We start from the raw sequence: 21,534 nt of genomic DNA, 5'->3' as shown, positions 1-21,534 counted from the left end.
ATAAAAAAGGTCATTATTATCTGTATTGTTATAATATTGTGTAAAGGATGCACAATGTACTGTGTTGGTTGACCAAAAATTTTCAATAAAATATTTATTAAAAAAAAAAGAAAAGAAAATAGATAATAGGGCAAACATAAAATACACAATGTAATTACATAGGCATCAGGTGAAGCATACAGAGTAGGACTGCTCAGTAGAGAAGATGTGTGAACAGATCAGATCAGTCCATCAGTCGTTTACGAGTCTGGTAACAGCGGGGGAAAGAGTAGGTGCAGGTGGAGGAGGCCTCATGTGTGGGGACAATTTTGAGAGCCCTGATGACGGCCCCTTTCCCGTTTTCTCCGGGTAGGCACACGAGTAGTCCCATCATTGTACCATCTCTCAACATTTGGAATCAGTTGAGGCGGCACTTTGATATAGGGCAGAAGTCGGTATTGGCCCCAATATGTGGGAACCACAGGTTTATATCAGGAGGGATGGATGCAATGTATGGGAGTTGGTACAAGTTAGGGACCTGTTCGTGGAAGGGAGATTTGTGAGGCTAGAGGAATTGCAGGAGAAGTTTGAATTGCCAAGGTGGAGCGAATTTAGATATTTTCAGGTCCGGGATTTTGCTTGCAAGGAGCTGCCTTCATCAGCTGTCAACGCTCACGCTGTTAGATAAGTTGTTAATTCTGGATGAGTGGGGGGAGGGGTGGATTGGGGATATTTCCTGCTGGTTTGTGGAGACGGAAAAGGTGCCAGTCAAGGGGATAAAACGAAAATGGGGGGCCTGGAGTGAAATAATGCACCAGATCAATTTGACCTCATCCTGTGCTAGGATGAGCCGTATGCAGTTCAAGGTAATGCACAGGGCCCGTATGACTCAGGGCCCATATAAGTTGGGTTTTCCTGGAGGTGGAGAATGTATTCGAGAGATGTGGGAGGGGGGCCGCAAACACGCCCATTTGTTCTGGGGGTGCACAAAGTTGGGGGGGTTTCTGGGCAGCAGTTTGTGAGACCCTGCCAGAGATAGTGGGGGGTGAGGTTTCGCCATGCCCTTTGGTGGCAATTTTTGGGGTTTCGGATTTACCAGAGCTACTGGAGGGAGGGGGGCCGATGTCGTGGTCTTTGCCTCTCTCATTGCGCGGCAGCAAATCTTATTGAATTGCAGGTCAGCAGTTCCGCCGGGGCTCTTGGCGTGGCTCGGGGATTTAAATGAATTTTTTAAGTTGGAGAAGATCAAGTTCACTCTCGGGATTGAAAGAGGGGTTTTATGTACGGTGTCCTTATTTGAAGATCTATTTGTCGCCAGCGGGTGAGGGAGGGGTGGTTGGCGGGGGAACGGGTGTCAGGATAGTTTAGATGAGAAAAGTGGTAGAAATTGACAAACTGTTTGAATAATGTTAAATTGGGTTGTTGTATGAATATGTTACTGATTGTGTTTGGAATAAAATATATTAAAATATACATATATCTAGATGACATTGTATTAGATAGTGTATACTGTGTTTACGCAGCAGAGACTGAGCCACAGCAATGTTTAACAATAAGCCAACCACCACAGTGCGAACCATCATCTCAAAGATGGAAGGCTGCCTTCAATGCCATGTCTATAAGCAATTGTACACCAGCACATATTAGAAGTGAAAGTTATTTTTGCAGATGTGAACATGAACAATGTACCTCTTTTTCTGTAGGATAGAACCCCAGTGCTCTCATCACAAATGGAATTTCCTGTATTGGAATATGAGTTGACACCTCCCTTGGCTCCATTGTACTGACATGTTGGAAACGCAGCTGTGAATAGTAGAAATAGTTCTCCATTTCCTTTATAGGGCATCAAAACAGAAAATATTAATTGATTGGAACCAAAAGAAAGTGTGACAGGAGACTAATATAGTATATGTAATTTCACTTTCTTCATACTTTTTGATCTAAATTGAATTGCAGATGACACCCTATGCTCAATAAGAGTTTGCTATATTTCTTACTTGGGTGAGCCTTGGAACAATGCCACGATGAAGTGGCAGAGATGGAAATTATGATGTTAATATCAAGGCACAAATACATTAAACTATGGCACTATTCAATGGCCAACAGATTGTGCCACAGAATTATTGTGCCACTTTCTTTCTCAATCTACTGAACATGGAAATTAAGTATTGTTCTCCAGGTTCCACTTATCTTCCTTCATGGTCTTGAACCAATATGCTGTGACTGTCTTTATCTCCAAACCCTGTCAATTTAGAGATGATAAGTCAACCATAAGACCATAAGACATAGGAGTGGAAGTAAGGCCATTCGGCCCATCGAGTCCACTCCACCATTCAATCATGGCTGATTTCAACTCCATTTACCCGCTCTCTCCATAGCCCTTAATTCCTTGAGAAATCAAGAACACTCAACGTCCCGGCCTCCACCACCCTCTGTGGCAATTAATTCCACAGACCCACCACTCTCTGGCTGAAGAAATTTCTCCTCATCTCTGTTCTAAAGTGACTCCCTTTTATTCTAAGGCTGTGCCCCCGGGTCCTAGTCTCCCCTGCTAATGGAAACAACTTCCCTACATCCACCCTATCTAAGCCATTCATTATCTTGTAAGTTTCTATTAGATCTCCCCTCAACCTCCTAAACTCCAATGAATATAATCCCAGGATCCTCAGACGTTCATCGTATGTTAGACCTACCATTCCTGGGATCATCCGTGTGAATCTCCGCTGGACCTGCTCCAGTGCCAGTATGTCCTTCCTGAGGTGTGGGGCCCAAAATTGCTCACAGTATTCTAAATGGGGCCTAACTAATGCTTTATAAAGCTTCAGAAGTACATCCCTGCTTTTAGATTCCAAGCCTCTTGAGATGAATGACAACATTGCATTTGCTTTCTTAATTACGGACTCAACCTGCAAGTTTACCTTTAGAGAATCCTGGACTAGGACTTTAGAGAAACCAGTCATGTGTTAACCCTAATAGTAATAGTTTGGCTGATCTGGGGATGATGGGGGGAATGTGTGGCTATTCCAGAATTCAGATTTGATCTCGAGGTACTTTTACATTTACAGTAGTGCTTATGTAGTTTGGATCACAGGGAATCTAGGCCTGTACTCCAACTCCCTGCATTTACATTTCTAAAGCTGAGTTCCTTATCCTGATGGTGGTGTAGTCCCACAGATTTGTGGAATTACAATACTGTTCCGGAGATAAGGAACCTGTTTTATTAGTTAAAGTCAGCCTTCTCCGGTCAACAAACTATCGGAGCACTAAATATAGCCATCCATTATGTTTATTCGGGTGGACATAAAATAACCATCAATAGTTTTTGAACAAATAGCAGGGAATCTTTTTTTATATTATAACATTTACCCTCAAACATCACCACAAAAAAATCCAGATCATCGGGTTATTTACCTGACGGCAGTTTGAGGGGTCTTGATGTATGCAAACTGGCTGCTCCCTATATAAAACACACCTCTATAAAAGTGAACATATTTCAATAAATATTTGGGAACTATGAAGTGTTTTGAGATGCATTGAAGATGTGAAATATGTTATATAAACTCTTAACTATGTAACCAGGAGACTTGGTTTAAATTATAATGTTTGTCATACACAGCACCTATTTTGCACAGAGGAAAAGGCTGCAGTCACTTAGACAATAGGGGACTATCTAAATGAGTTCCCTTGAATAGAATTGTTCAGACATCAAAAACATTACCCTCATCAGATTGAGTCAGAGTGTAAGTTTGGTTCAAAATTTACTCCATGGATTTGCCTTTATACACCCCCGCCACCCCCACCACAAGTGTACACACTAACTCTCTACGTTCAGAGTGCTTCCCCTGATTCAGGATGGGTGTCCTCTCTAACCACTGCTCATTGCCCTGGTGATAGAACCCCTTAAATAGCCTTAAAGCCGTCCATACTACTAAAGGGTATCTTTTGAGCTGGTGTGTGTTCTCTGTTTTAGTCATAGAATTAGTCATAGAATTTACAGTGCAGAAGGAGGCCATTCGGCCCATCGAGAGCACCGGCTCTTGGAAAGAGCACCCTACCCAACGGCAACACCTCCACCCTATCCCCATAACCCAGTAACCCCACCCAACACTAAGGGCAATTTTGGACACTAAGGGCAATTTATCATGGCCAATCCACCTAACCTGCACATCTTTGGACTGTGGGAGGAAACCGGAGCACCCGGAGGAAACCCACGCACACACGGGGAGGACGTGCAGACTCCGCACAGACAGTGACCCAAGCCGGAATCGAACCTGGGACCCTGGAGCTGTGAAGCTATCCACAATGCTACCGTGCTGCCCCAAATGCATTACCTGGATGGCGTGGATGGGTAGTGTTGGAACAAAGAACAAGAAGCTTTGTTAACAAATAAAACTATAAATTTATTACACTACTTTCTATGATTCATTCACATTCCTAAAGTAGAAGGTTTCTATATTAAACAACGTATCTCTAACTGCAGAACTCCAAGTATACAACTGCTCTCTCATGCCTCACTATCTTCTTTCTGACTCTTCTGTTCTTCTTCTATCTCACAAGGCTTAGCCCCATCCCTTATATATTTATGGGAATAGCTCCCTCTAGTGGCTGTCTGTATACATTTCATTAACTCTTGCATTGCCTTCATTTATGATACTATTACATTCCCTTTCTTTCTAAAGAAAAATTATTACACTTTGTTTAAGACATTTTCCTTTGATGCTAATGTCATGCAGTATTAATCATAAATGCATTAACCTGTTCTATTACTAATAACTATACATGCCATACTATTCCCCTTTCTTCCTGTTTCTTGTCCACAAGATAATTGGAGAATGTTACAAACATATATCAAAATCATTGCCTGTTCATCACAAGCAATTGAGTACTAGTTAACAATTGTTTAAACTGCTCAAACTTTTTTTTTACAGTCCACAAATTTGAGAATGCACTCAGTCTTCAGTGTGGTAGTGTATTACAGTGCTAACAAGTCATCAGTCCAAATCGATCAAATGTTCGAATGGTTGAACCATGTTTGTTGTCTGACGTGGTTTCTTTCTGTGCTTGTGACGTTGCTTTCGTGTTTCCTTTCCCTTCAAAACCTGTTTCGTTTCTGGTCTTTGAACAAATATCAACTCATTAAATTTGTTGGCATGACTTCTTTTTTGTCTATACAATGTCATGTTCGTCCTGACATTGGTGCCATTATACGTGAATTTTGTATTGTCTACACACGCATTTGTCCGTGTTACCTCGACCTGTAGCTATGTTTCACAAACAGTCCTGCAGTCCCTTGTTCTGTTGCCATCTGGATTGCTTTCCATACTGTATGGTCTGTCAAGTGTGACTGCAAGTTCAAACACTTTTTTGTCATTGCATTGGACTATGCTGTTCGGTTGTCCTTCGGTTTCACAGTCATACCTTTGTGTACAGTCTGTTGTTATGTAGTTGCTCTTTGTGTGCTCAAGGTCCGTTCCTTTTTGCTTAGCTGATTCATTTTTAAACTTGTTAGTAACCGTGTCCTTCGTATTATCTGATGTTTCGCTGCACTTTATGATCTCAGTTCCTGTTGAATGTTCTGATTTATCTGTGATTTCTTGGTGCTCCTCATCTGGAGTCGAATTGTCCAAGATGTCTTCATTTTCTTGTTGGCTGTTCACAATCGATGTGCTTTCACTTGATCTGTTCATTGTTGCACTCTGATTGTCAGCCTTTGTGCAATCCAGCTGAGATCTATCAGTCTTGCTTTTGTCCTGCACAGCTTGTATGCTACTTGTGATCACTTCGTCACTCGTCGCAAATAAAGTGGATAGACCGTCATAGTGTTCTTTTTGTTGCTCAGTATCTGTTTCTTCCCTGTTGTCCTTACTGGCAAATACAGTGGAAAGACTTTCATAGTCTTGTTTTTGTTGCTCAGTATCTTTTTGTTCCCTGTTGTCCTTACTGGCAAAGTAGATAGACTGTCATTGTCTTTTTGTAGCTCTTTATCTGTATCGCCACTATCGTCCTTACTGGCAAATACAGTGGAAAGACTTTCATAGTCTTCTTTTTCTGGTTGTTCATTTGTCAGATTGTCCAATCGTCGAGATTTGGAACAATTGTGATTGGGTTTGGTTTTTTAGCTTCTGAAATTTCCTGTGTACCTTTGCCTACACTTTCAATTATATCCATAGGGAATATATCTTCCAAATCTATTTCATCTTCTGTCATGTTGAGTTTATCTTCTTTGTTTTTAGATTTGTTAAAAAAAATTTCAAGCTGAAAATTTCTTGTTCAGCTGTTCGATTACATTTCATCCCTCTGCATTGCGAAGCAAATTTATTCAGTTTGCTGCAGTTTAAACATAGTTTTCCGATTGCCAGGCATTTTTTCTTTAAGTGGGCGTGGCCACAATGCATACACATCATCACGTTCGTGACGTCATGCGTAAACTTTCATTGCACATGTGCAAATCGATCCTCGTCTCGAGTGCGCTCTTGTTTCAAGTGTGCATGCGCACTCTTCTGCGCCTGCGCAGAACGGTCATCTTCCGAATCGCGCGTTTTTTCCTTTAACTGCACGTCTGAGATGTCTGACTTCTGAAGCGTGTTTTTCTCGGGTCCGCTTGCGCAGATTGGTCTTCTTTTTCAGCATGATGAATTTTTTGTTGCAGCTTCAACGGAGGCAAGATTACTTTTATTTTGCCGATTCAACATTTAAGCACTTCTATTTTTAGATTCTTTGCTCGCAGGGGATATATTACTAGGATCTTCTAGCATTTCTTTTTGTTGCTTTTACAGTTGTTTACTGAGCTTTTCATTTCTTTTAAGCTCACAATAATTTTAAAAATTTTCCATGACCACATCAAATTTATTTTTTTTAACTTCATTCTCAAACAGAATGAATAATACAATTCTATAGCCCGTGGTCCAGCCCAATTTAGTAACAGCACAATCGTTCGCTTTTCACTGACCACTTTGAGATTTAAGGCGGAGAGGCATTGTTCAAATTCTTGTTTAACTTTTAACAATCTGATAGAACTGTCATTTAAGTGTTTTAGAACAAAATAAAAAAAGCATTCAAAAATTGTTATTCCCCTCACGTGGTCAATCTGTTGTAACCACAAACACTTATTCATTTACCATATCAAAGACAGACAACCCTTTAATAGCCGCACAAAACTATCACTAAAACTGCGAACACAGCCTCCTGCTGAGGCAAATGGTTCTGGAGCTTTTGACACTCAGCCAAACATTCACATTAGCCCCAACTAGCAAATCAAATGCTTGCAAGTATAAACAGCGGAGTCTATTGAAACTGACTGAAACTTGGGCAGCACGGTTAACATAGTTGCTTCACAGCTCCAGGTTCCCAGGTTCGATACCCGGCTTGGGTCACTGTCTGTGCGCAGTCTGCATGTTCTCCCTGTGTCTGTATAGGTTTCCTCCGGGTGCTCCGGTTTCCTCCCACAGCCCAAAGATGCGCAGGTTAGGTGGATTGGCCATGATAAATTGCACTTAGTGTCCAAAAAGGTTAGGTGGGGTTACTGGGTTACAGGCTTGGGGTGGAGGTGTGGGCTTAAGTGGGGTGCTCTTTCCAAGGGCCAGTGCTGAATCGATGGGCCGAATGGCCTCCTGCACTGTAAATTCTATGATTGTTGCTCTTGGAGTCTGGTTGAGATTTTTTCTTGCACGTTTTTTTTTCGAACGGAGATTCTTTCTTTCTCCCTAAACCTTACAAATCTACTTTAGCCAGTCCTGGTACCATGGTTGAACATGGTACTTTACTATTGCCACTCCTGTTGGCATGTGTTGTTCTCTGTTTTGCATTACCCGGATGGCGTGAATGCGTAGTGTTGAAAAAAGAACAACAAGCTTTGTTAACAAACAATACTATAAATTTATTACACTACTTACTATGATTCATTCACATTCCTAAAGTAGAATGTTTCTATAGTAAACTATGCTATCTCCAACTGCTAAACTCTCAAGTACACAACTGCTCTCTCTCATGCCTCACTACCTTCTTTCTGACTCTTCTGTTCTTCTTCTCTTCTTCTCTCACAAAGCTTAGCCCCATCCCTTATATACTTATAGGACTAGCGCCCTCTATTGGCTGTCTGTATACATTTCATTAACTCTTGCATTGCCTTCATTTATATTAATACCACAGTGTGCAGCGCTGTGTGTCCTTATTTGCTGATGACCTATTATATATCATTAACCCTTTTACCTGGCTATGAATTGAATATCAACAAAAGTGTGTATTTCCCAATGAACTCTAGTGCCTAACAAATCCCCCCAAGAGCTTTGCCATTTTGTACATCTGGTGCTGGTTTTCGCTAGGTGTAAACATTATACACTCACTTGCGACTCTTCAGAGAACAAATCTTACAAGCCTGCCACAAGGTTCAGAACCAAATACTGATCAAAGACTCGACACACCAGTTAGTAAGTTCAAAAGCAATGCTCATTTATTTACACAGTCAAATCTACAGATGCATAAAATCTACAAACTAAACTATCACTATTACTAAAGCCTATACTTAGCTTCGGGTGCCCACTCAGTCAGAGGAACAATGGCCGTTGCTCGGTTCTGAGGCTGCTGGGTTGAGCTGTTTACAGGATAGAAACTAGGAGCGTCTATCTCATAGCGTACGTTGACTTGGAACTTACTTGGTCTGGCATAGCTGCTCGGCTGGTCTCTCTCTTCGCTGAGAGCCAAGGCCAAAGAAGAAGGATTCTCTCTTGGGGAATACCTTTTATACCTAAAAGGGCTTCGCGCGCTTTTGGGCAGGCCTTGAACTTGGCCTCAATTAATTGGGCCTTTTCCCAATCATTCTTATCGATCTTCCTCCAATAGAGGGGTGGGTTCCCTGGTTGCTGGGTGTGTCCTAGGTGGCCGTTGGTTTGCTTTGTTTGAGTCTCCTCTGGCGCCGGGGTGTCTGCCTTAACATTGTTTATCTAAATGTTTCCTTTTTGTCCCCGGAGATGGCTCATTAGTATGTAGATGGCTTAGCAGTTTCTGTCCTGTCTGAGAGCCAAGGCTCTAATCAACAGACAGACCTTGCACCTGCTTGTTTCTCAGTATTGTCCAATTTTCCCTGCATTCTTTGCAAGAGTCCATTTTGTAATTGGGACGTGGCCATCCCAGATGGCTACACTGGTAACCAAAATTAAGGTGCATTTACAGCGCTGGGCTAGTTTGCCTCTTTGCTTATTCTGCCAGCTAATCCATAAAATTGAACATTTTGCCTAGATTCTTGTTTCTTTTCCAATGTCTCCTGATTTTTCTACCAAAATAATTAATGTTTTGGTTAACAAGCTGATATCAACCTTTGTCTGGGCAGCCAGAACTAGAGCCTGTAGAGGATACCTTAAAGAGGGAGACGGGTAGATGGACTAGCTCTTCCTCATCTACTGTACTATATTTCAAAAGATTTTACTATGCTGTCATGATCCAAGTTGAAACTGGTGTCTTATGGAAGCACACTCCTGCTCATCCTTTCTTCCTGCCTTAATTTGTGCCCAGCTACCCTTTGCCCTTTCTACATACACATCAAACCCCATTGTGATTTCTACCTTAAAAATATGGAAACAATTTTGTCAGCATTTTAAACTTTCCACGACTTCGCTATTAGGTCCTGTTTGTAAGAACCATTTATTCTTGCCCTCCTTGGGTTTGCTTTCTGGCGGGGACGATGGTGGTGGACTGGGAGGGTCATTATGTGATGGTTGCAGGTACACTGGAGGGGAAGACAGTGGTGCTAATCAACATGTATGCCCCAAATGGGGCTGATGTTAGGTTTACGGAATGGTGGATGAAGGATTTATTTTTGGAGGGTTTGCTGACTGGGAGGAGCTGAGGGAGAGGGCAGCCTTGGTGGGGTGGATATGTTCAGGTACTTTCAGGTGCGTGATTGGGTCCGGCGAGCTGTTTCGACATTCCCAGAGGCACCGCTGTCCACTTTGCTGGAAAGGGTTGTTTCCTGTGTGGGGTTGGAGGAGGGCAGCATGTTCGGGATATACGGTCGGATCATGGAGGAGCAGGTCTCAGTGGAGGAGGTGAAGACTAGGTGGGAGGAGGAGCTGAATCCTATTTTGGAGCAGGAGGTATGGAGTGAGTCTGTAGTGTGATTGCTACGTCATCCTGTACGAGGTTAAGTTTGATACAACTCACGGTGTTTTGGGCACTTCTCACCAAGACCACAATGAGTCATTTTTTCGAGCGGGTTGAGGATAGGTGTGAGCCGTGCTCGAGAGGGCCTGCGAACCATGGACACATGTTCCGGTCCTGCCCCAAGTTGGTGGGTTTTTGGGGGCCTTTTTTAAATCACCATATTGGCAACTTTAAATGTGGATTTGGAGCCCTGCCCATTAGTTGAAACATTCAGGGTGTCAGGTTAGCCAGAATTGAGGACCGGTGTGATGGTGGAGGTAGGTGGCACCACCATGTGCCGCAGCATGGCTGGGTGACTTTAATTTTTTATTTTATTTTTCCAATCAAGTGTCAATTTAATGTGGCCAATCCACCTACTCTGTACATCTTTGGGTTGTGGGGGTGAGACCCATGCAGACACGGTGAGAATGTGCAAACTCTACACGGACAGTGGGCCCCCCATGGCCCACTGGTTGAATACCAGTAGCAGCTGGCTTTGGCCCATAAGTGGTCACTGGGCAAGAAGGCCTTCCGCGACCATCCTTGGCCCAGGACTTAATTGGTGGCAGTCAGCAACAGGGGTCTCAACCTTCCTGCCTGAATACACAGCTCCCAGTCAGTCTCTGGGGATGCATTAAATCCCACCCAATGTTTCAGGTCAGTAAACTTTCATAAGAATGGGGAATGCCTTGTGATATAACAATTTTTCAGCAAAAGGAGAGGGGGACGGAAGAACAGAACAAACAGGAACATCAATGTGGAGGGCAGGAGAGAATAAATGACAAAGAGGATTAATATGGAAGATAAAAAGAAATGATAATGGGACAAACAAAGAAACAAAAGATGCAAATTTTGAAATTGTGCCCTGTACCCCAAGTCTAGGGCTGGCATTTTCTGGCCCTGTCATGGTGGGACTCGCCATGGGAGATTCGCTGGCCCAGTCAAATGTCCATTGACTTTCGGCAGGACTTGACGAACCACCCACCCTAGGTCATTAATTTGGATTAAGAAAACCAGCGATCGTAACACTGATCCCTGGGGAAAATACCTTCCTGATACTATACCTTTCCTCAGACCTCAAGTTTTACCCCATTTTGGGACAGGAGCCTTAGGTGGTGATTCTGTTATTCCCATTTAAACCTCCTCCAATCCCATCTTTTGGTTCTTTACTTGTCTCATTAAATATGTAGATTAGTAAGAAAGCTGAGTAACACAATTTGTCCTTTACACATTACAGCATTTATAAATTATTTCATTATTAGAATTTGAAAGAAATGTAAAATTCTTATTTTAATTATCAGTATACAAAACAGTGAAAATGGCAAGAACATTATAGGTGTAAATTGCCCATTACACTAATTAAATAAATCTAGAGATATCCAGAAATATCATTACCTTAAATAATTCTCCATCTCTCCCACCTTCCAATAAACCATAAAATGGGATCAAATCCTCTCCTCCAAGTGTAGTTACTGTCTCGTGTGCTCTTTAATATCAGAAAATAAGTCATTTGTTTCTCAACTCTACATTTAATAATAATAATCTTTATTAGTGTCACAAGTAGGCTTACATTAACATTGCAATGAAGTTACTGTCAAATCCCCAAGTCGCCACACTACGGCGCCTGTTCGGATATACTGAGGGTCAATTCAGAATCTCCAATTCACCGAAAGCACGTCTTTCATGACTTGTGGGAGGAAACAGGAGCACTCAGAAGAAACCCATGCGGATACAGGGAGAACGTGCAGTATCTGCACAGACAGTAACCCAAACCGTAACCAATCAACAGTAACCAATCGAACCTGGGTCCCTGGCACTGTGAAGCAACTGTGCTACCGTATTCACCATTCTAATGAGACACATTATAATAAGACAGTAGCGACAGTATATTTAATTATAATAAAGGTAGTTAGTGGCCTCAAAAATAAACATTCCTGGTGGTTTTTCCTCTCTTTGGGTTGCACATCTTTGGGTTGTGGGGGTTGTAATTGGAAATATGGAAAGATGTGTCATTTGAAACATGGAAGTCTGGCAATATCTGGGGCGAAATTCTCCGTTATCGGCGCGATGTCCGCCGACCGGCGCCAAAAACGGCGCAAATCCCACCTGCATCACGCCGCCCCAAACGTCGCTAAGTCTCCGGCCCGGAATGGGCTAGCAGCGACGTGTCACTATCCGCGCTGGCTCACGTGGTTCACGCCGTGCGGCGTCATGCACGCCGCACGGCGTGACGGCTCATAAGACGCGCTGCTCCCCCCACCGACCAGAAGACCCGACCGGATGGCCGCTCAGCCCCGAGGTTCCAGTCACGCGATATTGAGGTGCTCCTGGATGCAGTGGAGCAGAGGAGGGAGGCCCTGTATCCCGGACACGGCCGCAGAGTCGCCCCACGCCACAGCCGGCGTCTGTGGAGGGAGGTGGCAGAGGCCGTCAGCGCTGTGGCCCTGACACCACGGACAGGCACCCAGTGCCACAAGAAGGTGAACGACCTCGTCAGAGCAGCCAGGGTGAGCCGCCCCCCCCCCCCCCGCCCGATATCCATATCCCCCATATCCCCCTTCCCCATATCCTCCCTCCCCCATATCCCCTCTCCCCCATACCCCCCCTTCCCCATATCCCCCCTCCCCATATTCCCCCTCCCCCATATCCGCCTTCCCCCATTTCCCCAAGTGAATCCAGCCCTAACCTTAACCTCTGCAATACACGCGCAACCGATGGCGTGCATTCATATACCTGTCTAACACTGTTGCCTTTTACCCCTGCCACCACCCCCCACAGGAGAAGTGCGCACACAACACCAGGGAGCATGTGAGGACTGGAGGAGGCCCAGCTGAGAGGCCACTGACCGAACATGAGGGAAGGGCCCCGGAACTGGCTGGCGGACCTGAGGACCGGGAGGTTGCTGATGCAGAGGTCGGGGGCCACCAGCAAGTGAGCCACCGACAGCCCCTCCCCCATATTCCCCCTCCCCCATATCCCCTCTCCCCCATATCCCCCCTCCCCCATATCACCTGATCACTGCCTGCGTGTCTAACCATGCATGCTTCATTGTGTATCTCAGGAGCAAACGTCGGGGCACCCATCCCCGCAGATGCAGACCACCCGCACGATGCCCCTCGGAGACCACTGGAGACGGAGAGACCCGGACCCTCTGGCATGCGACGCCCGCACGATGCCCCTCGGAGAGAACTGGAGACGGAGAGACCCGGACCCTCTGGCATGTGACGCCCGCACGATGCCCCTCGGAGAGCACTGGAGACGGAGAGACCCGGACCCTCTGGCATGTGACGCCCGCACGATGCCCCTCGGAGACCACGGGAGACGGAGAGACCTGGAGCAACAGGGAGACGGCGCCCCCGTCTCATGCGGGTGCAGCGACGCAGGCGTGTGCCACCCAGCAACGAGAGGGGCAGCCACAGGCCCCCGTCACAGCCGAGCCACGAAACCACAACCCAGGACACCCCTACCCAGGAAACTGAAATACCGGACAGTGACACAGATTGGATGGGCGGAGACGAACCGCCACCCCAAAGTGCCATGGACTCAGAGTCGGACGATGCGCACGACACAACGCCACTGCTGTCACCAACACCCTCCACCATCGAAGAGACGCTCACCTCGGTTGGGCACTTTAGTGATGAGGCGTCTGGTACACTCACTGGTGCGCACAACACAGCCGTCCCGGTACAGCAGGTGGAGGTAGGAGCAGCAGAGGGGCCGAGCAGTCGGAGGGCAGCCCGACGCAAGCGAACATCTGCCGCCCAGATGGATCCCGGGTTCCTGGAGTTACCACACCCACACATAGATCCGATGCAACCACCGAACCTGAGACGAGCGAAGAGGGTGACGGCCAGCTTGCGGCGGCTGCAGTCGCAGGTGGAGGAGTCCACCAGCGTCCAGGAGCAGGCAGTGATGCCGGTCATGCGTGCCACCCAGGCCGACACCGCACGGGTGGCGTCCGCGGTGGAGACAATGGGTGCGACGGTGTCAGACATGGGGAGCGGTTTGCGAGGCCTGGGGCTTTCCGTGCAGGCGGCGTCTGTGGCCCAGGACATGGCTGCCCTCTCACAGGAGGCCATGAGCCAGCGGCAGATGGCAGAGGCGCTCAACGCCATGGCCCAGTCTCAGCAGGCCATGGCCCAGTCTCAGCAGGCCACCGCTGAGGGCATCGGCGCCATTGGCTGGCGTCGCACAGTCACAGACAGGGATTGCCAACTCCCTGAGCTCCATGGCTGCAAACCTGCAGACCCTTGTCGATACCAGCACAGGCCTCCAGGACTGGCAGCGCCAGATGTCGGGGGGGCGTCGGATGGCCAGTCCGTTTGCATCCCCCACCCATGTAGAGGCCTGGGGGCCATCGGGCACCCCGAGGGAGGAGGAGGTGCTGGGGTCTGTTCCGGGTCCCATTGTAGGGGAGGTCCCAGAACATCTCAACAACTCGGGCTCCCCCCCTTCCGTCCCAGGTGCATCGGGTGGGCCACGGGCAGGACAGGCTGGCAGCTCGCCATCCCAGTCGCCCGGACCGCAGCCTGGCCCATCTAGGCCAGGACGCCCCAGGAAACGGCCGCCAAAGGGATCCAGTGTCAGAGGGCAGGAATCACAGGAGTCCACCTCCAGTTCTGCTGTACCGTCTGGGGAACCACCTAGGCGTAGTCAAAGGGCCCGTAAGGCCAAACAATTAGACACTGAGTAAGTTGGCACGGGTGCAGGGCACTGATGAGTTTTAGGGGCTAGGGCACGTGCATGAACTCCTTTCGTTATTAAAGGCAATGTTACACCTACAGAAGCTGCCTTTGTGCTCTGTCCAAAGCGTGCGGGGGTGTCATGTACGTTGAGCGCAAGTGCGTGTGTGAGGGGTGGTCTTACCTCAGCCCCAGGTGAGTCTGCCCCCTTCCCCCTGGGCCGCCATCAACATCCCCCCGGGCAGAGGACGGGACCGTGCGCTGCAGTGTCACAGCCGCATGCAGGGATGGTCCGGGTGGATGGTGGTACTGTGGCCATGGGTCAGACATAGTCCAACGATGTGGAGCCAGGAGCTCATCGCAGAGCGGGTTGTCATCATCCTCCATGGCCTGCAATAGACATGCGTCCACCGGCAACTGTGTGAGCCCGACCGTTGTGCCGCAGGTGGATCGGCAATGGGGGGGGGGTGTGCATGCGGGTGGGGTGGGTGGAGTTGGAGAGGGGGGTGAGGGTGCTGGGTGGATGGATGGGTGGGGGGTGTGGGTGGTCGGGTGTTGCCATGGTGTGCGGTCTGTGGCCATACTACCCGATTCTCACGCCCATCTAGTCAGTGAAGCGGGCGTCTATCAGCCTGTCCCGTGCCCGCTGGCCCATCCGGTAACGGTGGACAGCCACCCGCCCGTGTCTAGCCCGTCTGCCCTGGCCATTGCCCCCATCCCCCTCATCTGGGGAGGACTGCGCCTCTTCCTGCTGCTCCTCCACTCCGCCGTCCTCTGCCTGCGGCACATCGCCCCTCTGCTGGGCTATATTGTGCAGGACGCAGCACACCACAATGATGCGGCCGACCCTATCTGACCCATACTGGAGGGCGCCCCCAGAGAGGTGCAGGCACCTGAAACACATCTTCAGCACGCCAAAGCACCTCTCTATCACTCCCCTTGTCGATACCTGGGCATCATTGTAGCGGTTCTCCGCCTCATTGCGTGGCCTCCGTATAGGCTTCATCAGCCACGATCGCAATGGGTAGCCCCGTCGCCCAGCAACCAGCCCCTCAGCCGTGGATGGCGTCCTTCGTACATGCCGGGGATGTATGACCGCGACAACACGAATGAGTCGCGTACACTGCCTGGGTAACGGGCGCAGACGTGCAGGATCATCATGCGGTGGTCGCAGACCACCTGTATGTTCATCGAATAGGTCCCCATCCTATTCACGGCCCTGTTATCTGCAGGTGGCCGCACGGCGACATGCATCCCATCAATCGCGCCCTGGACCATGGGGAACCCGGCCACGGCAGAGAAGTCCACGGCCCGGGCATCTTGGCTGGCCCGGTCCACAGGGAAGCGGATGTAGCGGTGTGCAATGGCATATAGGGCGTCTGTCACTGCACGGATGCACCGGTGCACCGATGTCTGCGATATGCCGGACAGATCCCCACTTGGTGCCTGGAATGACCCCGTTGCATAAAGGTTCAGGGCCACCGTAACCTTGACGGACACGGGGAGAGGGTGTCCCCCGCCAGTGCCACGCGGTGACAGGTGTGCCAGCAGGTGGCAGATGTGTGCCACAGTTTCCCGGCTCATCCGGAGTCTCCTCCTGCATTCCCGGTCCATGAGGTCCTGGTATGACAGCCGGGGCCGGTACATACGGGGCGTCCTCGGGTGCCTCCGTTGCCGTGGGGCCGCGACGTCCTCATCCCCCTCCTCGTCCTGTCGGTCAGGTGTCCCTCCAGCCTGGGCGGCTGCCGCCTGCCCCTCTGCGGCAGCCTGCGCCGCCTCTCTGGTACGCTCCTCATCCTCCTCCTCATCCAGGGCAACATGGACATTAGCGGCTGCCGCCACGGCGGCCATCATCGCTGGCTGACCGGAAAACATGACGGCCTGTGCGGGGGGGCGGGGGGGGCTGGGGGGGGGGGAGGAGGGGACGACGACATGTCATCATTGCCCATACCCCCTCCTCCCCCCCAGCCAGGTAGCATGGACCGCATGGGTCCGACTGTTGGAGGCTGGCCCCTGGCCAGGTGGACCAACTCACTTGCCCTCGCACCCCCCCTCCCCGGCACGACCCCCCCCCCCCCGTCCCCCTCCCAGGCACGGACCCCCCCACTCCCCGGCACGGACCCCGTGTCCCCTGTCCCCCTCCCCGGCACAGACCCCTCTCCCCAGCACGGACCCCCCGTCCTCCTCCCCGGCACGGACCCCGTCCCCCTCCCCAGCATGGACGTCCCCCTCCCCGGCACGGACCCCCCCGTCATCCCCCCCCGTCCCCCTCCCCGGCACGGACCCCCGTCCCGGCACGGACCCCGTCCCCCTCCCCGGGATGGACCCCCCTGCCCCCTCCCCGGCACGGACCCTCCCCGTCCCCCTCCCCGGCACGGACACCCCCCGTCCCCGTCCCCCTCCCTGGCATGGACCCCCCCGTCCCCCTCCCCGGCACGGACCCCCCGCCCCCCTCCCCGGCACGGACCCCGTCCCCCTCCACGGCACGGACCCCCCGTCCCCGTCCCCCTCCCCGGCACGGACCCCGTCCCCCGTCCCTCTCCCCAGCACGGACCCCCGTCCCCCTCCCCGGCACGGACCCCCCCTGTCCCCCTCCCTGGCAGTCATCCTCCCGTCCCCGGCACTCACCCCCCCCCCCCCCCTCCCGGCACTCCCCCGGAGCCCAGCCCACTCTAACCACCCCCCCTGCCGCACACACACACACACAACCCTTCACACACCTCTCCTCAACACATACAGACTGCGGCCACGCCATCACCTCTCCAGCGGCCAGCCCCCCAGGCCGTCACCCACCTCCACGCTGGTCGGCGTCAACCTTGAGCACTGGTTGACGCCGATTGATAGGTGTTTTGATTTACGCCGACGTGACCATGGGACTTCGGACCATCCGGACAGGAGAATATCGGCAGCCCCGAAATCCATTGCCTCGCGCCCACCCGTGCTATTCTCCGAAGCGTGCGGTGCGATTGACGCTCCGCCGACTTTTCTCCCTTCGGAGAATTCGGCGGGCGGCGGGGGCAGAATTCACGACGGCCCACGGCGATTCTCCGTCCCGGTGGGTGGTCGGAGAATCTCGCCCCTGGTCTGAGAGAAACATGAGAGGATACAGGGAAAGATCCCACGAAGGGTTAACAGCAGCTGCAAAGAGCAGGATTATAAAATGCACATTCCTCCTTCCAAACAGGCTTAGCAAACAAACAGGATTTTTGTATGAAGCTAAAAACAATGGCTCACACCTTCATTGAAATTAACCATCTTAGTAAGCATCTGGAAAAGCATGGATGAGGGTTTCAGTTGAGTTAGGTGACAAATGTAAACCTTTCAAGTTATAACAAGTGGATTTTTAGCATTACGCTTAAAGCCATGATTCACACCTTCATTGAAGTAAAATCAGCAGATAGAAAAGAATGACTAGGGGGACAAATATATAGATGTGAAGCTCTGCTGACATCAGGTAAATTAAAAGAAAATTGGAGACCATCAGTCTACGAGAAATATAATTTAAAGCCAAAATCAAAGTCAAAATTATGAGCTGGGGACACAATTTGAAAATAAAACTATAGAAATGACAGGGATCAAAATTCACACGTCTATTGAAATCAAAGCATTTTTGAACATCACAGGGGACACAATATAAACAGACCCGAGAGGTGAGGTCAACTCAAAATGAATACTTAGTTGTATTAGAATGTTTAGATCAAAGATACTTTTTATAATCCCAGTGAAATAAAGATTACTTTATGATAAAGCCATAAAAACTTAATAACTGTTAGAAAGAGAATATAAACCCAGAGACCAGAGCAGAAACTACCAGAACTCAGAGAGAACTCAGAGAGAGAGAGAACCTTACTCGGTGATGGGAAAGCAACATCGGAAGACCGAGCAACCCAGCAGAAATGAGCAGAAGATCCAAAGTTAAAGAAAACTGATTGTCAAGAAAGACTTGAAAGTCTACAACTGGTCCCAACAAGACAAGATCTTTTTACCTTTCCAAAAAAGTAATTTAATCTTTTTTAACTTGAAAATAAAGTTAAGTTCAAGTTGATAACCTGAAAGAGTAGTTATTATTACCAGTTTGAAAGTTTATTTTACTTTACTTAGCAAGCCGGACCTGCAGGTAAGCTACTAGGTGGTAAGTAAAATTCTTCTATGAAGATACGGGCTATGCCGGGGGATAACTTGGAACATTAGTTTGACCTGAATAGCACCCGCTTAAGTCTGCATAGGAGTCAGGGAGTTTGAATCCCTGCTCACCAGTTAGAATATATTGACCCTTTTCTGGTATGGGGGAAATTCTAAGAATAGTGGTGAGGTAAAAACTACATGGCGCCCAAACGTGGTTCATTTTGAAAGTTGAAAGTTTGTGGGGCATCAAGACCCAGCGGATCAGGGTAAATTACTCCATGGCACCCAGCATGGAGGGCTAGAATATTGGAAGTTTCTAGCTGAGTGGGGCCGCCTAGAATATTGGAAATCTCTGGGTCTAGGTGAGGCTAGAAAGGGAGGTTTCTAGTTGAGCGAGAACGCCTAAGAAAGATAGAAGTTTCTAGGCGAACAAACTATACCGGCCGAGTTAGTTTGAAAAATCATGGGTGATTGACTTAGAAGGATTCTGTAGGATCGGGGGGGACTTGAGACTCAGTTGGGTGCGAGAGTTAGTAGACTGGAAGATACTAACCCTGGGTACAAGTCTGCAGGACTGCTTAGTAACTAGTACCGAGTGTCCTGCATCCAACTGGTAGAAGTAGGCCAGAATTAAATCCTCCTTGGAGTCAGGCAGATTGTGAGGATAGAACCTGGAGCAACAGGGACGCCTAGAAAACTTTGGGGACCAAGCAAAACGAACACAGGAGGATAGTGCTTAGGTGCCTTTGCGATAACTGTCCACGACGGGTACTTATCCCTTAATTTCAGGTCTAGACTGAAAGGGACCGCCAGTCACAGTTATAACTAAAACAGTTCAAAAATCCGAAAAATGGCAATTAGGATGATCCTCTTGCCATGGAATATGGGTGAGAGAGATAGAGCAATGGAACAGAAGTGGAGAGAATTAAAAGAGCAGAGGAATTCTTGGGAGAAAACAATTTATCAGGAAGGAGACATATCATTCTTTGTCAGGGTGCCTAGAGCACTGCAGAATAGAGATCGGGGGCGCCACGCCAGCCGGCGCCGAAAGGACTTCGCCGGGCTGCGCATGCGCGGGGATGACATCAGCAGCCGCTGGGGAGGGGGTCTCTTCCGTCTCTGCCATAGTGAAGACCATGGCGAAGGTGGAAGAAAAAGAGTGCCCCCACGGCACAGGCCCGCCCGCGGATCGGTGGGCCCCGATCGTAGGCCAGGCCACCGTGGGGGCACCCCCCGGGGCCAGATAGGCTCACGCCCCCCCCCCCCCAGGACCCCGGTGCCCGCCCGCGCTGCCTTGTCCCGCCGTTCACAAGGTGGTTTAATGCACGCCGGCTGGAGAAGGTTGACAGCGGCGGGACTTCGGCCCATCGCAGGCCGGAGAATCGCCGGGGGTGGGCCCGCCGACCGGCGCGATTCCCGCCGACCGTCGCGGCGCGATTCCCGCCCCCGCCGAACCTCTGGTAGCGGAGAATTCGGGCCACGGCGGGGGCGGGATTCACGTCAGCCCCCCGGCGATTCTCCGACCCGGTGGGGGGTCGGAGAATCGCGCCCCAGATCGGGATATTACAGCATTGTGTAAATTTGCATTTGAAAGAAAAGCTGATTCACTGATTTTGTTCGAACCCAAGCAGAAGCAAGCGGCTGCTCAAGTGGGCAAGATATATTCTAGATTGGTAAAAATTTTTGATCAAGACAATATGAAAGAAATAACTCAAATTCCTAGTGAATACAAAATTTGTCAAAACTGGCAAAAGAGTACAGAAAACAGTTGCAAAACAATGCGACGTTAGAACTGGAGGAAGATGAGGAATCAGTGTTAAAATCAGATAGCACTGATAAAACAGTGGGGCTGCAAATGAGTGCGCTACGTGAAAGCAGAAGTGAAAAGGGACAGATGGAATTTTTTTAAATCCTGCACCAAGGAGGAAAACAGATACAGTTAGTGGCAGGGAAAGATTTAATCAAGATAAATACCCGGAAGATTAGGTTATTAAAACTAATTGACAACATGGAGGAAATAAGGAAACAGAAGGAGAAAAGTATTTTGAGTGACGAGGCATGGCAAAAAATAGAGGAGGTGTTAGTGGGAGCAAACCTAGTTATAGGAAAGAATGACACGGGGTTAATCAGTACACAATTTCAACACACAATACAGGGAGGCCAGCACAGGCCCCAGACGCAATATCCTTTAACCCGAGGAGCCAAATGCGAGCTGGAGATAACGATCAAAGAGTTAGAACAGCAGGGAATTGTTCAGGAAGTCACATATGCTTCGACAAATAGCCCACTTCAAGCATTCAGCAAGCCTGATGGTACATTTAGAATGGTAACAAATTATAAGGCTTTAAACAAGGTCACTAAAAAGGATAAACGGTATTTGATAAATCCGCAAGCTACATTAGAGAAGGTGGCAGGCAATACATACTTAACTAGTATCAATTTAGCAAACAGATTTTGGAGTGTTCCATTAGACCCAGACAGCAGGGAAAAGACAGCATTTACCTTTGGCACAAAGCATTACGTATACTGTAGGCTGCCACAGGGATATGTTAATTCCCCAAACCCCTTTCAGGCAATTGTAAGAGAATTGATTAAAGATGATTTGGCTTTAGTA

The 21,534-nt window shown here is 48.9% G+C and overlaps 1 protein-coding gene across 1 annotated transcript in view; it reads right to left on the bottom strand.

Annotated features, from left to right (window-relative positions):
• cfap251 (cilia and flagella associated protein 251) overlaps positions 1–21,534 on the bottom strand; it is a 276,809-nt gene that overhangs the window by 33,222 nt on the left and 222,053 nt on the right. Inside the window, exons 18-19 of the mRNA XM_072495300.1 lie at positions 11,509–11,599; positions 1,669–1,812 (exon numbers count right to left, since the gene is read on the bottom strand). Coding sequence (XP_072351401.1) covers positions 1,669–1,812; positions 11,509–11,599 — 235 coding nt within the window. The remainder of the gene's footprint in view (positions 1–1,668; positions 1,813–11,508; positions 11,600–21,534) is intronic.

The sequence above is a fragment of the Scyliorhinus torazame genome, chromosome 1 (genome assembly GCF_047496885.1).
Source record: "Scyliorhinus torazame isolate Kashiwa2021f chromosome 1, sScyTor2.1, whole genome shotgun sequence".
Lineage (NCBI taxonomy): Eukaryota > Metazoa > Chordata > Chondrichthyes > Carcharhiniformes > Scyliorhinidae > Scyliorhinus > Scyliorhinus torazame.
Note: the sequence above shows the minus strand (reverse complement) of the source record. Positions and strands in the feature narration are given on the sequence as shown.